This window comes from Strongylocentrotus purpuratus, unplaced genomic scaffold (genome assembly GCF_000002235.5).
Source record: "Strongylocentrotus purpuratus isolate Spur 01 unplaced genomic scaffold, Spur_5.0 spur5_scaffold_13, whole genome shotgun sequence".
Lineage (NCBI taxonomy): Eukaryota > Metazoa > Echinodermata > Echinoidea > Camarodonta > Strongylocentrotidae > Strongylocentrotus > Strongylocentrotus purpuratus.
This window is the reverse complement of record NW_022145598.1, coordinates 14061207-14075453: the sequence shown is the minus strand read 5'-3', so window position 1 is coordinate 14075453 and position 14247 is coordinate 14061207. Positions and strand designations below refer to the sequence as shown.

The window sequence follows — 14247 nt, the reverse complement described above, 5'->3', positions numbered from 1 at the left end:
CAACCGCTGATTGGAGTGGAAAATAGCCCGAGTCATTTGCAATCACACGTACAATTGGCGGATTGTTTTATTTTGATATTGAGATGTACAAAAACATACGTAAAATCATTGACAGAGATATAAATGTTATTGCTCTGTTGTATTTGTTTTATTAATTTGGAGTTAAACAAACTATTTATATCGGCTCCATGTATTCATTATTAGCAGGGGGATTGAGTGTGGTATATGAAGGCGCTTCTTCCTTGCTCAGTTCCTGATATGCTTGTGCGTCTGTTTTTGTTAACGACTGGTATGGAGTTCCTGCAGTGTCGCCCGGCAGCTCTTCATACTGCGCCTCCTGATTGGCTGGTGCGGCTCCATCACGTGCTTGTGGCAATGGCGGTTGCGGGCCATTGGTAGGTGCGTAATAGTAACCGCCGTCGCCGTCAATGGTGGCGTATCTGTGTGTATCTTCAGTCGAGTGTGTGCCAGGTGTATTACCACTGTTAACCTTTACGTTGTCGTTGTCCATGTTGTACGCCACGTTTGTAGCGGAGTTAACGTCCACGTGACCTCCTGCAGCAGGTTTAGATCTGTGAGAACAATGGAAAACGTTACGAAATCATCAATTAAGTATTAACCTCTGTTTCATATTTGTAATAACTCTCTGAAAGCAGAAACATCATTTAAAAAATCAGCAGCTGGCTAAAATAATTCAGTTGGTACTTTTGTAGCAAAATTTGTAGTAGTAGTAGTAGTAGTAAATAATAATGATTGACGGTGTAAGAGTTGGATCCTCCAATGCAGGCGCAGATCCAGGATTTCTCAGGGGAGGGGGCCCAATTTTGTTTCTTTTTTGCTCCCGAAAATTTGAAAATCGCGCCGGCCGAAAAGTCGCTCAGGGGGGGGGGGGGGGGGGGGGAGAGGGGGGAGGGGGTCGCTCTAGGGGGAGGGGGGGGGGAAGTGAGCCCTTTTTTTTTGCCCTCGAAAATTTGAAAATTAATCATTCTGATCTGCTACACGGTCAATCATCTGCCACGAAGTTCATTCTACTACTGTTATTTCATGCGTTTATCTCATTCATGTCTTTTGAGCTTTGATCAACTTTCCTATGCGCTCACACTCCAAGAAGCGTTGCACTTCTACGTCTACAGAATATGTGCCAAACTGGACTTCAAAACGCCTATAGAAGCGTATTGAATGGATGTGTATTTGATAAATAAAATAAAAAAGATCGTACCTATTTCTTCTTGCCGTTATGAAAACACTCAATAGCGCTATGAACAAAATGATAACGACTGCAGCTGCCACTCCGACTCCTATGTACAACGCTGGAAATATGCAAAAGAGACCAAGAACATAGATATTTGTCATTAAAACCATACATACACACATTTTGTTATACTTAACATTTTATGTACATTTGATTATTTATGACTAATTGTCAGAAAGTTCCTTTTAGTACTTGCCTAGTTTGTTATGTTACCGAAAATACTTATATGGAAAGCAGAAGAAAATGAAATGAAATGAAATTAAATTAATACTCTACTTAATTTGGGCCTTGCAATTCTTGTTGATTTCAATCTTGTCGGGTATTTAAAGGCCGTATGTAGTAGTTTGGCCAGGAGGGAGTAAACCACCCAGCGAGGTCACTGACGGCTGGCTATCTCATCGACTCAGCTCTCAATTAACATAAGAAAAAGAGGAGCATTGGGGACCAACAGGCATCGATTAGGCATTGTTTTCTATATAGAGGGAGCAAGTAGCTACAAGTAGTACAGTGGGGCTTAAAACAACTGAGTCGAGAGGGACTTTATGGGAAAAGCACCTTGTCTATGGATATAAGCACCGAGCACAGATCGGACCCGACACCTCTCTTTAGAAAAATAAAATCACGATCCTCTAGCAAAATACCACACTGTTCTCACTGTTATAACCGTGACACACAAGCAACCTCCTTGTGCTACACTAGTGTATCAAGAGATACATATACCAAAGGCGTCACTATTAGTTATTCAATTCCAGTACAAGATTAATCTATATTATATACCTCTCTTTAGAAATCTAGCCATCTGATTGGTCGAAATTGGAGTCGTGATTTTAGCAATGCCCGTAAAGAAACAATCAATGCCAGTACCGGTTAATAGTTCATGAGTGAGATTCCCGCAAGATTCCGGGTACCAGGAAAATAGTAAAATTTTGCTGCGATCCCCATTGGTTTACTTGTTAAAACTTAGTTTGTGCGAGCGCGGATACCCTACAGTGTTCTTTCTCTGCGATTCCCAAATGATTGTAACATTCAGTCATCCGTTCAGCGAAGATTAACAGACAATGCCTAATATTTTCCGTGATGTTTCAACCAATCTTTACTCAAGAAAATGATAAGGTAAGAAATCTTGGTAGATTTTTGTGTCAATTCGGTATATAAAAGACATATCGACTGTTAATATCCAAGGCCTGACTGTTGGCCCTCAGGCAGCGCGCCGAGGGGTCATCTGATGATGCAACGTCCCCTTGAGCCCATAAAACAGCCAGGCCTCTCGTAGCAGTCGATATATCTATACCAGTGTTTAAATCAAGACCGGACATTAGTAATTTTACATAGCCTTTCTGTTAATTGCAAAAAGCGATCCTACCGTCAAACATTGGTGCCTATTGTTTCATGCAATTATTTATTTCGTCTGGCAAACGAGCGATCTTGCAGAGAGGCGAGGAGAGCAATGGACGTGTCCTTACCAAGATTGTTGTTAGAAGGTGGACTGGCAGTGGTCGTCGTAGACTCTGAAGGTGGACTAGGGGGAGGTGTGTCGTAGCTTGAACTTGAACTTGAACTGTAGTCAGTAGTCTCGTTCACTGCGGAAGGAATAAACAAATGACACTGCATCAATGACAGTTTATTACTCACCATGTTACATATCCCAATGTAACATTATCAAGAAAGCAGAAAAGCGGATGATATAGCTATTCGCACACAGCCTTTTCTATATCAAGATACCCCAAAAAGCAAAGAAAACCATAACTGAAAACCATAAATCTCAATTTTGTTCCAATATCATCAGTATTCTTTAATATGAAAATATCCCCACAGAGACTTCGTTCTTTCGGTTCTTATGTAGCTCCCATCTTCAGGAATATATGTACGGGAACCGTATCACCAAAGCTTGACGCCTCTTTGCCAACTACAACCCTGTCAGTTGCCTTTTTAAAACGCTTTTTAGTATTGAATTGAAGTTTATTGTATTGAAGTACAATGTCGTATATTTTAAAACAAATGTATATATACATTTGTTGACCTTCTATCTATTTGGTATAGTTTATTCATTATTTCTATTTGGTATGATATATATATATATGTATATATTGTAATTTGTTATATCAGTGTTGGATGTTTTTTGATACTTATGCACGGCTTTTCAGGTTAAAGTAGGTCCCCCTTGCTTTAAAAAAATATATATAATTAATGAAATCAATGAAACTAATCATTCATCATTTGTTTATTTATTGTTTTTGCGCAATAAATATGGCATTGAAAAAAGACATACTCATGGTAGCAACGGAACATTGATACTCACACTCTGCATTGAAATAGATGATGAAGAAGCCCCCAGTGGTCGGAGCTTGCGCCTGGAAATGGACACTAACTATAGAACCAAACTCGGGGTACCATATGTAGGCTGACTCCAAGCCACTGCCCCCTCTTAGCGTTATGTTGTCAGAGTCGAAATATAACTCGAGCACGTCGTTGTCACCCAACAGGTAATTGATATAAATCTCGAGATATGATGAGGTCAGGTTGACGATCAACTCATGTTGGCAGTCAGAATCGGACAGGTATTTACTTGGAAAACCCTTGAGCAATAAAGGAAAAGGGAAAAGATATATTGCGATATCATGGCAAAGACTTTGATTACATTTGATGTATTTCCACTTCAATATAAGCACAATAAAATCAAAATATTGAGATATTGAATATGATAATGGAAAATTCTAGGACTAAAATAATTTACATATTGAATCAGAGGAAAACACAAGCGATACTTTTTTTAGTAACCTGCTGTACATACATATCAGGTTTGGATTGCGTAATGCGTGTCACTGTAATGATTGCATATTGCAATAAGCAGTGGCGGATCCAGGGGGGGGGTGCCGAAACGGCCGCGGCCCCCCACTATTGGCGGCGCAAAAAAAATGGAAAAAAGAGGAAGAAAAGAAGAGGGAAAAAAAGAAAGGAGAAGAGAAGAAAAAAAGGAGAAGAGAAGAAAAAAAAGGAGAAGAGAAGAGAGAAGAAAAAAAGGAGAAGAGAAAAGAAACAGAGAGAGAGAGAGAGAGAAAGAGAGAAAAAAATAGAAAATAACACGAAGAACGCCCCCCCCTTCCCTCCCACTCCGGGGTCGGAGGGACCGAATTTGTGTTCCCAAAATCTCCCAACAAAGTCCGGCCCGTAATACACAACAATGGGGGAAGAGAAAAGTCGGGTGAGAAAGGGAGAAAGAAAAGGAAATGGCGCTAAGTGACAGTAACGACGAATAAGGGAAAACTGTAATCGGGAGATTTTGGGTCATTCCAGAAGGCTTGACAAACGTTCGTGAATAGAGGGGACCAGGCCGGCCGCATAAAATCTCGAGCCGCGGATTCAAAGTTAAACGTTAAAAACAGCCCCTGCGCTACAAAGGTAATCACTCTTTAGCGAGCAATTTGAAAAGGGCACCATATTTTGGATGTCTTTTAAATAGAAGCTATATACTCATATAATTTGAAATTAACGGTAGGGCCGCTTTACAACTCTTATTTTGCCCTTCATTTAAATTCAGCTCATACTGACTCGCTTGTTCTTGTATTTGAACTCATGATCGTAGTAATCATGGACAGGGGCGGCAATCCTGGCCCGATAGGGGGACACGTCCCCCAGGAAATTTAGAAATATAGCTCGAAAAAATATAGCGGAAAGAACGTACATATTGGGCTTAGGGATTTTCTAGAATGCATAATTTCAGCATTCAACATTGCAAAATCTCACTTGGCCGCTACTCCCCGGCCCTCGCCCGATAACACAAAACTATGATCTGACGCTCCCGGGCGTGATTTATCCATGGTTGGTGTAATAGATCTTTTTTTTTTTTTTTTCCCGTTCATTTCTACTGACCTAATTGTGTACTATTACAATCATGATTGTTTCATTTTCCCTTTAAAGCAGGCACGTAGCTAAGGGTGGTAGGAGCAGACAAGGAAACATTTTTGAAAATTCTGACAAGTCGAGAACGGTACAACGAATCGTCTCTTTCTCTAATAATTTAATGAAATGTCAAAGCTTCCGCGCTTCGCTTGGAGGGAGGGGGGCCGAAACTGAATTCAGACAAGGATTAAGAGTCGAAAATGGTACAACGAATCTTCTTCTTTTTCTAATAATTTAATGAAACGTCAAAGCTTCCGCGCTTCGCGCGAGAGGGGGGGGGGGGGGAGGAACTCAATTCAGACAAGGACAAAAAGTAAAAAACGGTACAACGAATCGTCTTCTTTCTCTAATAATTTAATGAAACATCAAAGCTTCCACGCGCTTTGCGTGGGAGGGGGGAAACTGCATTTTAACAAGGATTAAGAGTTGTGAACGGTACAACGGAACGTCTTCTTTCTCTAATAATTTCATTAAACTATGAAAGGTCAACGTTTCCGCGCTTCGCTCGAGAGGTGGGGGGGGGGGGGGGACTCAATTCAGACAAGGACAAAGAGTAAAAAACGGTACAACGAATCGTCTTCTTTCTCTAATAATTTATGAAAGGTCAAAGCTTCCGCGCTTCGCGCGGGCAATAGGAAACTGACTTCAGACAAGGATTTAGAGTCGAGAACGGAACAACGAACCCTCTTCTTTCTCTAATAATTTAATGAAATATCAAAACTTCCACGCGCTTCGCGCGAGAGAGGGGAAACTGCATTTAAACAAGGATTAAGAGTTGGGAACGGTACAACGGAACGTCTTCTTTCTCTAATAATTTCATTAAACTATGAAAGGTCAAAGTTTCCGCGCTTCGCGCGGGAGAGGGGGGGGGGGAGGAACTAAATTCAGACAAAGAATAAGAGTCGAGAATGGTACAACGAATGTTCTTCTTTCTCTAATAATTTCATGAAACAACAAAGGTTCTGCGCTTCGCGCGTAATGAGGGGGGGGGGAACACGAATATGAATTTTCGATATATTTTTCTCGGGTTATTTTTGGTAATAAATAACGCTTTCACAGAATACATATGCTCAAAATTGTACCGGTATGTTGCTTCTAATATGACCTTGTCAGTATTGTTATGTTGAGTTGAAAAAACGGTATGCGCAATTTTCAAATTTCCGGCCCCCCCCCCCCCCCTATTGAAAAATCCTGGATCCGCGCCTGAATAAGTGACGCAAAATGCTGTTGAAATCGCCTTTTGATGGTTTTTCGAAAGTTTTACGATCATACACATAAACATTGTAGAGAGAGATGGAAGACGAGTGAAGAAAAACAAATGAGAGAAAGAGAGAGAGAGAAAAAAAGAGAGAGAGAGAGAGAGAAAGAAAGAGAGAGAGATAGAGAAAGAGAGTAAGAGAGAGAGAGAAAGAGAGAGGGAGAGAGAGAGAGTAGGAGGAATGAGATAACTTATGAGGACGAAACTGTGAATGATAGAGATATAGCTAAAGAGAGAGAGAAAAATGTAAATATATGTATATTAGATGATTCATAATTATAAATAAACGAGGTCCAATAGAGAGGAGATGTACAGTTAAAATAATGATGATAATAATAATTGTAATCATGATCAATTTCTTCACCAGAACATGCAGAATGGGTCATGGAGAAGTCTATGAATCATTGTAACCATGGATAAATTTGCACATACCTTAGATGTGAAGTATCCCGAGTCTCCATCTTCAATCACACGCTCTAATCCACACTGACCCAGGGAAGCTTTAAAGATTAATGGGAAGACAGAACAATGTGACATTTATTATCACAATACAATAAAAACAGTTAAATAATCCGTATGAGAACGAAATCGCTAAAATGATACCGAGGAAAAAAGATACAGAAGAAGAAGAGGAAGAAGGAAGAGAAGGAGGAAAAGGAGAAAAAGAAAAATGAGGATAGGAAGAAGAAAAAGGAAAACAAGAAGAAGAAGAAAAAGAGAGGGAAAAGAAGAAGAAGGAGAAGAAGGAGAAGGAAAAGAAGAAGATCGAGAAGAAAAGAAGGAGAAGAAGAGGAAAAAAGAAGAAAGTCAGGTTAAAGCTTATCTGCCATAGTTTACAGGAGGGATTAGACCGCTCTGCAAGGTCACTGGACAGGTGGTTATCTCATCAACCCAGCTCTCAGTTAACATAAGAAAAAGAGGATCATGGGGGACCAATGGTCACCGATTAGGCATTGTTTGTTATATAGAGGGCGCAAGTAGCTACCAGTAGTGCAGTGGGCCTTTAAATGACACGACTAAAATTATGCTCATTACACGTAGCACGTAGGAATGCGTCAGCCTCTGACTTTTAGCGTTACATTTTAAAAGTTTTATAGCTTTCTTCTTAGCAACACAAACGGAATAACATTTTTGACAGAATAACGTTTTTGACGTTAAAAATTGGACAAATTGATAGAAATGAATAATTATTTCAACCCACCATCATAAACGCTAATGGCATTGTTGCCTCCACAGACCTGGTCGCTATCTCCCAGACAGGCAGTCTGACAGGCTGCGGGACCAAGCTCATCCCCTTCCGCGGGTTCGTTGGTATTATCACAAGAACATCTCTGGCCAGACACACCGGCGAACTCGTAACCCCGGGAGTAGCAATCTCGAGCGCAGTCCTGGAGGGTCTGATCGAACGGTTGAGGAGGGGTGATGCTAAAGTACGGGTTGGAGTTCGTGTTCCCATAACAGCCCTGATAACCTGGTACTGTATACATTTTAAACAACGGAAGAGGAACAAAAACTAGTGGTGTAAATGTAAAGCATTGACATTTTATCATAAACGTGCCCCGATTGTATATCTCAAAGCACCGTATTCTACTAATTCAGGTAATCCTAAGTCTGAGGCTAAAATCACGTTTAAAAAACAATGTTTAGACATCGGGTTAAATTCATTTGCGAAACCCCATGTTGAAGAAAGTCCTTTACCCAGCGTTGGGTTCAAGTTTGAGTAAAATACGGGCGATTTGATTTTCCACATAGTGATGTTCAAAATAATAATACATTTCAAATAACCAAATACATTCTGAAATCATAGTAAACTATCGAAAGGAGTTGTTTGGATTGATTTTGATTAATAACGGTATTTGCTTCTGATTCGCACTTCAAAAGTTAAACAAAGAAAATGAATTGGGAATGGAAGAATACCGAAGATGGATGGTGTCAGGATAACATGATTATACTCGTAAGATTTACGGCTATAATCGTGATGTCTTTTAATAGATACAGACGGCGGACAGTGCGTTTATTTCATGTGACCAAATATGTGGCACTGGTAGGGAAACTTAACCGGCAGCGAAAAGGCGACTTGTTTAACTGCCAAAGCACTTTCCCGCCTTGTCTTTAAAAGGATGGTGCCTCGGCGAGTTCTCACAACTCGCCTTCTCGTCTTAAACATGGCACCTTTCCCATTCGCCATCTCGCTGCACGTTTAAGCTTCGGTTCAATGGAGATATTGCAACTTACAAAAACATGAAATCATCAGTACTTCAGAGCACGATCTGGTGGAAATCTCTTGGCAGTAGAGAGGAGGCGTGGAAGAATAATCGGGAGTACACGATGCGTGTTCGACCGGGTAATTTAACGTATTGGTGCCCATCAGCATAACTCCGCCGAATCCTGGTGTCAAATCAAAATTGATGAAAATTCAAGAATATGTAAAATAAACAAAACCGAATACATGAAATAAAAGTGATACTAATTGTGACGAGAATAACTGCAACAACAACAACACCAGTAATGATGATGTGGATAATGATGATGATGGTGACAATATCATTATCATTATTATCATTACTGCAACTATTACTACTATACTACTACTACTACTACTACTACTACTACTACTACTACTACTACTACTACTACTACTACTACTAGTTATATTAATAATGATAGGTTAGCTTCAGGAATATTGACTCTGCTCTCCAGAAAGGAACGATGTTGAACAAGTGAAATGTGTAATGATATCCAAAACAAATAACAGCAAAGAAATTCATTGACATTAATTATAAAGTGGTGCAGAATGATCATGAAGATTAAAAAGAAGCTTAAAATGGAACATGAAAGTAAAAACTAAAAAAGGGAGGGATGTAATGTGAAGGCATTAAAATATGGTACTCAAATGTAAATAATGCATTTTGTTGAATTTGTGTTGAATATAAATTCAATATCAAGGCTATTATGACAAGTTGCGATATCTTTTTTTTGCTCATAATAATATAAGGGTATAAGGGTATATAAGTGGCGAATTCAGAGGGTGTGGGGGATCGGACGTGTGTCCCAATCCTTTAAAGGCATAGATCGACAGAAAGAGGGAGAGACAGAGAGACAGACAGATAGACAGACAGACAACAGAGCGAGAGAGGGTGAGAGCATAACGTAATTGAGCCCTTCCATATATTTCACACTTTGAAGACACGTTATTTTTTTTTTGTCTTTTAACTAATCCCCTTTTACAGATCCTGGATCCCCTGCTACTAACCTCGATGGTAACATACTGCTCTTGCTACTTCTATATTCCATCGCGAGTCTGCGCATATGACGACCCAATTGTTGTTGTTGTTGAACCTCACCTCAGGTGTTCCCTTCCACAAAGCATTAGAGTCAAACCGTGCTGCCCCTGTCATTACAAAACAGTTGATTGAATATATCAATAATTAGGATTATTTGGATATAATTTTGATAGATTAATTTATATTTTGAACGGATCTTCATTTGAACAAATCACTACATACGTGTAGACCTAAACAGATTACGATGTATCAATTTAATGAACAGAATTTTGTAATATGAACAGATTTCTATATGTACATAATATTATTAGAAAATATGATCATGTTAACATTTTATCATACAAATAGATAACTAATATGATTCAAGTATCACAACGAACAAAATTATTATATCCCAAACTCACATGAACAGATTATCGTATTAATGTGAGGATCGAATGAATAGGTATTCATAAGAACATATTATTATTAAATAGGTTGTCATTTGAAAAATGTATTATATCTAAACGGATTATCATGATATGAACGCAATGTTCCAAGAAAATATTTTCCTAGAAACATATCGATATAACCATAATTTCGTTCGACTAAATTTTTGTATGAACACATTATTATACGGACATATTATCATATGAATAGATTTTGATATGAGAAGACTTTTACTTGAAGGGATTTTCACATGAATAAGTATCAATATGAACAGATGTCTTATGAACATAATTAACATATATCATATGACAGATTATCATTGAACAGATGATCACATAAACGGATAATCTTATGAGCAGATAATTATTTTAACAGGTTTTCAAACAAACAGAATTAAACGTTATTATAAATATGGACAGATTTTCGTGGGACACATTATCATTAAGACAGGGGTGTTTCATAAAGCTGTTCGTAAAGTTACGCATGACTTTACGAACGACTTGTATATGAAGTGCCAGATAGGATGCCCAAAGTTTTTTCTGATATTTCCAATGACCTCAATTAAATTATGGCAAAATATATACTTTGCATTAAAAATGGTTGTTATAATAAGAATGTTAATCTACATCTGCACAGTTCAATTTTAGTTGATGCAGTTAATAATGATTGAGCATCCCATTTGGCTTTTCATATACAAATCGTTCGTAAAGTCATGCGTAACTTTACAAACAGCTTCATGAAACACCCCCAGGTCATATTATTATGAGATTCTCATATGAATCCCGTAGAAACAAAAGCACACATTCGAACGTGATCACTTTTGTTTACTTTCCAAAGAAGACACTACGGTGAGATTAAAGCAATAAATCAAAATATACTTACGTGGTGTTTTAAATTGAGCCAACGTTGGAGTAACGATGACGTTTGCAGCGATGATACAGACGGTGAAAAGTATTCGGTAATCTGGTCGTTGGTCGTACATGCTTTGTCTTGTCATGTTAAGTTGTCACTGAAAAAAAATAAAATATATAAGAACAAATTGATATATTAATCAAGAAATAAATAAGAGAAACAACCATTTCTTATTTTAATTATGAAATGAATACAAAATTAATAAATAAAACCGCTAAAATAAAATTCTGAGGCGAATGCGGGAATTAAAAACAGCGGAGGGGAGGGGGCAGTATTTATCAGGTCAGCCTCAGAAACATAGACTAAGCATTTCAATTTCGAGGCCTTCAAACCGGGAGGGGAGAGAGAGGGGACTGCAAAATGCTTTTTCAATCCTCCTGATACACCACAATATTTACATGAAATCTCCCTTTTCTTTATTCAACAATTTTTTGTTAGTATCATTGTTTTTATTATTATTTTTTAATCAATTAGTATTATTTGTATCCTCATCATTAATGTCATTATTATTTATTATCAATATTTATTATCGTCTTCTTCTGTAAACTCTGCCTCCTTTATTCCTGAAAATTCTCGCAAATAAATAGGGTGTGTGTTTTGTCAGAATACATGAAGAACGGAGTGTCCTATTTGCATATTAATTAAGGTGCATATAAAAGGACCTATTCAGTCTGGTTTTAGTTCAATTTTGTCAATTGTTTACGAAATATATTGTGGAAGAGAGTTGGACTTAAACGTTATGGAGAGCCATTTGTAGCCTTAAAATAAAATATATTCAAAAGCAAAAATTCAAGTGTTTTAGACTTTTCATAAATACCACTTCAAGAACATGAAATCTCCTTGATAATAGAAAATATGAATAATTTGAATTAACATTTGTATGCCTTTCAAAAATATTTTTTTTTCAAAATATTTCCAAAGATGCTAACGGCTTCCATTATTGTTAAGTCCAACTTAGAGTTAAGTTCGACTAAGGATCTTTGTGAGACACCCCCAGGAGTCATTATTATTATTATCATTATTTTTATTGTTATTATTATTATTGTTGCTATTGTTGTTGTTTTCATAATTATTATGGCTATTATAATCATAATTTTGGAAAATATCTCTCTTTTTTGTCAACTAAATCATGTAGATGCAAGAAGGTGGACCTTAAATCCACAAGCCTTGCTTTCAACCAAGGTCATCTCATCTTTCTATTGTACCGCCATATTCTGTTCACTTGTTATATTCATGTCATATTTGTAAAGTGTGTTATGAAAGAAAGATAAATAAAACTTGAAACTTAAAGCCCCATTGTCCTACTTGTATCTACTTGCTCCCTCTATATAGAAAACTTCCCCAATCGGTGCCTGTTGGTCCCCCATGATCCTCTTTTTCTTATGTTAGTTGAGAGCTGAGTTAATGAGATAGCCACCTGTCAGTGACCTTGCTGTGTGGTCTAATCCCTTCTGGCCCAGTAGTATTGACGGTCTTTAAAACTTGAAACAGGTTCAAATTCAAGGCATATCAAAGTATGAACACCCTTTTTTCTTCTTACGTCTGGCACAAACTATGATCTCGGTATATGATGAATAGGAGCACTCTCGTCGTCTCTATTTACCCACGGCCTTAACCCTTTGTGAATTGTTTACCTAGGGTGCATTTGTTTGATCTCCATCCATTTACAGGATGACACATAAACAAAAAGTCGTGTTCAATAATAAGTTACATTAAAGGAGTCGATAATAGTAGACACTGATAGGATTATGATACAATGTACAATTGAAAAGTAATAGTGTGTTCTATAACATCGCCTGCGCGTCATACAATGCCAATGATATATAGCCACTATTGCATGGAAAGGTAAAGACAGTATACATCACAGCTACCTTTATTGATATCATTTTGTCTTTTTCAATTTGTTTAATAGGGCTTGCATATTGACCTCTTCCGAGGCATGTGCATTAGTTATACTATTGAACAAGTTGTTTTTGGAACTTCTATTCATAGTGCTGCTGATCGAGAAAATAGATGGAAATATTATCATAGTGTTTACGGTCGGAAATATTGTATGATATAACCCCACATTCTGATAGCCTGCTTACACTAACAAACTGAATGATCCTTACCCTCATCAATTTTGAACATGATTTTTTTAAAGTATGTGACAAGATTTGATTTTCCAGATTTACTTTTTTTTCCAGAATGTGACGTATTATAGCTTGAATCTAAAAGTATATACAACAAATGTCCTATGGTTAAACCACTCCACATATAATTCGTCAGTCATCTGTTAAGAAAAACATTGAATAACATCAAATTTACAGGTATGAATTTAACTGAAAAGCCATCTCCAGCCGTTATATTGTATTCTACAAATTTCTAAATATAAATTATAATCATTCTTATTAGTTCATGGCTGACTCATTTAGACGTGCAGTTATGTCTGTACTCGAAAGCACATGTAAATGCGTCGAATATATGCATCACCAAGCATGTCATTGCTAAATAGTATGATGCTAACATTGATTGTGTCTGGGTTATTTTAACCGCCTTCAATTCAGCGGGAAAACACTGTTGTTGGTGACAGGTGAAACGATTAAATGCAGTTTTCACTGTTCAACAGCAAAGCAAGTGAATGATGAAAATGTATACGAAATGATGAATTATCTTACAATACAACGGTGCATTTAAATGTATGAGATGATTTTGTTTCCGAATCTGGTTCGAGAAAAAATTGTAAACATTATACTTACCAACTGTTTCTTGAATATTATCCAGAATCTGTTGATCAGACGAATGTATGCTTCCTCGGGTAGACAATTTCGTATGCTATATAATGTACTGCATCCACAATTATCAGAGAGGCTAGGCGATATAATTTTACGACATGGTGAATTCTTTAATAGTACAGCGTCATTGATTACTAACGTTCAAAGCTCGTTCTGTCCTACCGACAACACACATTCAATTGTGCATGCATCTGGAGGTTTGTGGTATATATATTATGCAGTTTTACCTATTGAATAGGGGCCGATGAATAGGGTTATACGTCATAGCTCTCGCGAACGTCTGCGCTAGGTTTTATTGTTCGTACTCATTGGGGTGTGGTTTTCAATGCGGGAATATTATACGTGCAACATAACTTTCTCTGGTTTACAGGGGAGGGATTCTGTGGGCGTTTGCTGTACCAGGCACGGTGCAAATATAACCACGTCATGCTCTAAATC

The 14247-nt window shown here is 37.7% G+C and overlaps 1 protein-coding gene across 1 annotated transcript; it reads right to left on the bottom strand.

Annotated features, from left to right (window-relative positions):
- Positions 1-75: 75 nt before the first annotated feature.
- LOC592686 (kremen protein 2) lies at positions 76-14030 on the bottom strand. The gene is made up of 10 exons (XM_030982966.1): positions 13774-14030; positions 11006-11132; positions 9664-9801; positions 8646-8798; positions 7612-7887; positions 6843-6910; positions 3552-3828; positions 2716-2832; positions 1220-1310; positions 76-572 (listed from the first exon to the last, which is right to left on the bottom strand). The coding sequence occupies exons 2-10, from the start codon at positions 11118-11120 to the stop codon at positions 176-178; spliced, it is 1632 nt and encodes a 543-aa protein (XP_030838826.1). The 5' UTR covers positions 11121-11132; positions 13774-14030; the 3' UTR covers positions 76-175.
- Between the last annotated feature and the right edge of the window lie 217 nt (positions 14031-14247).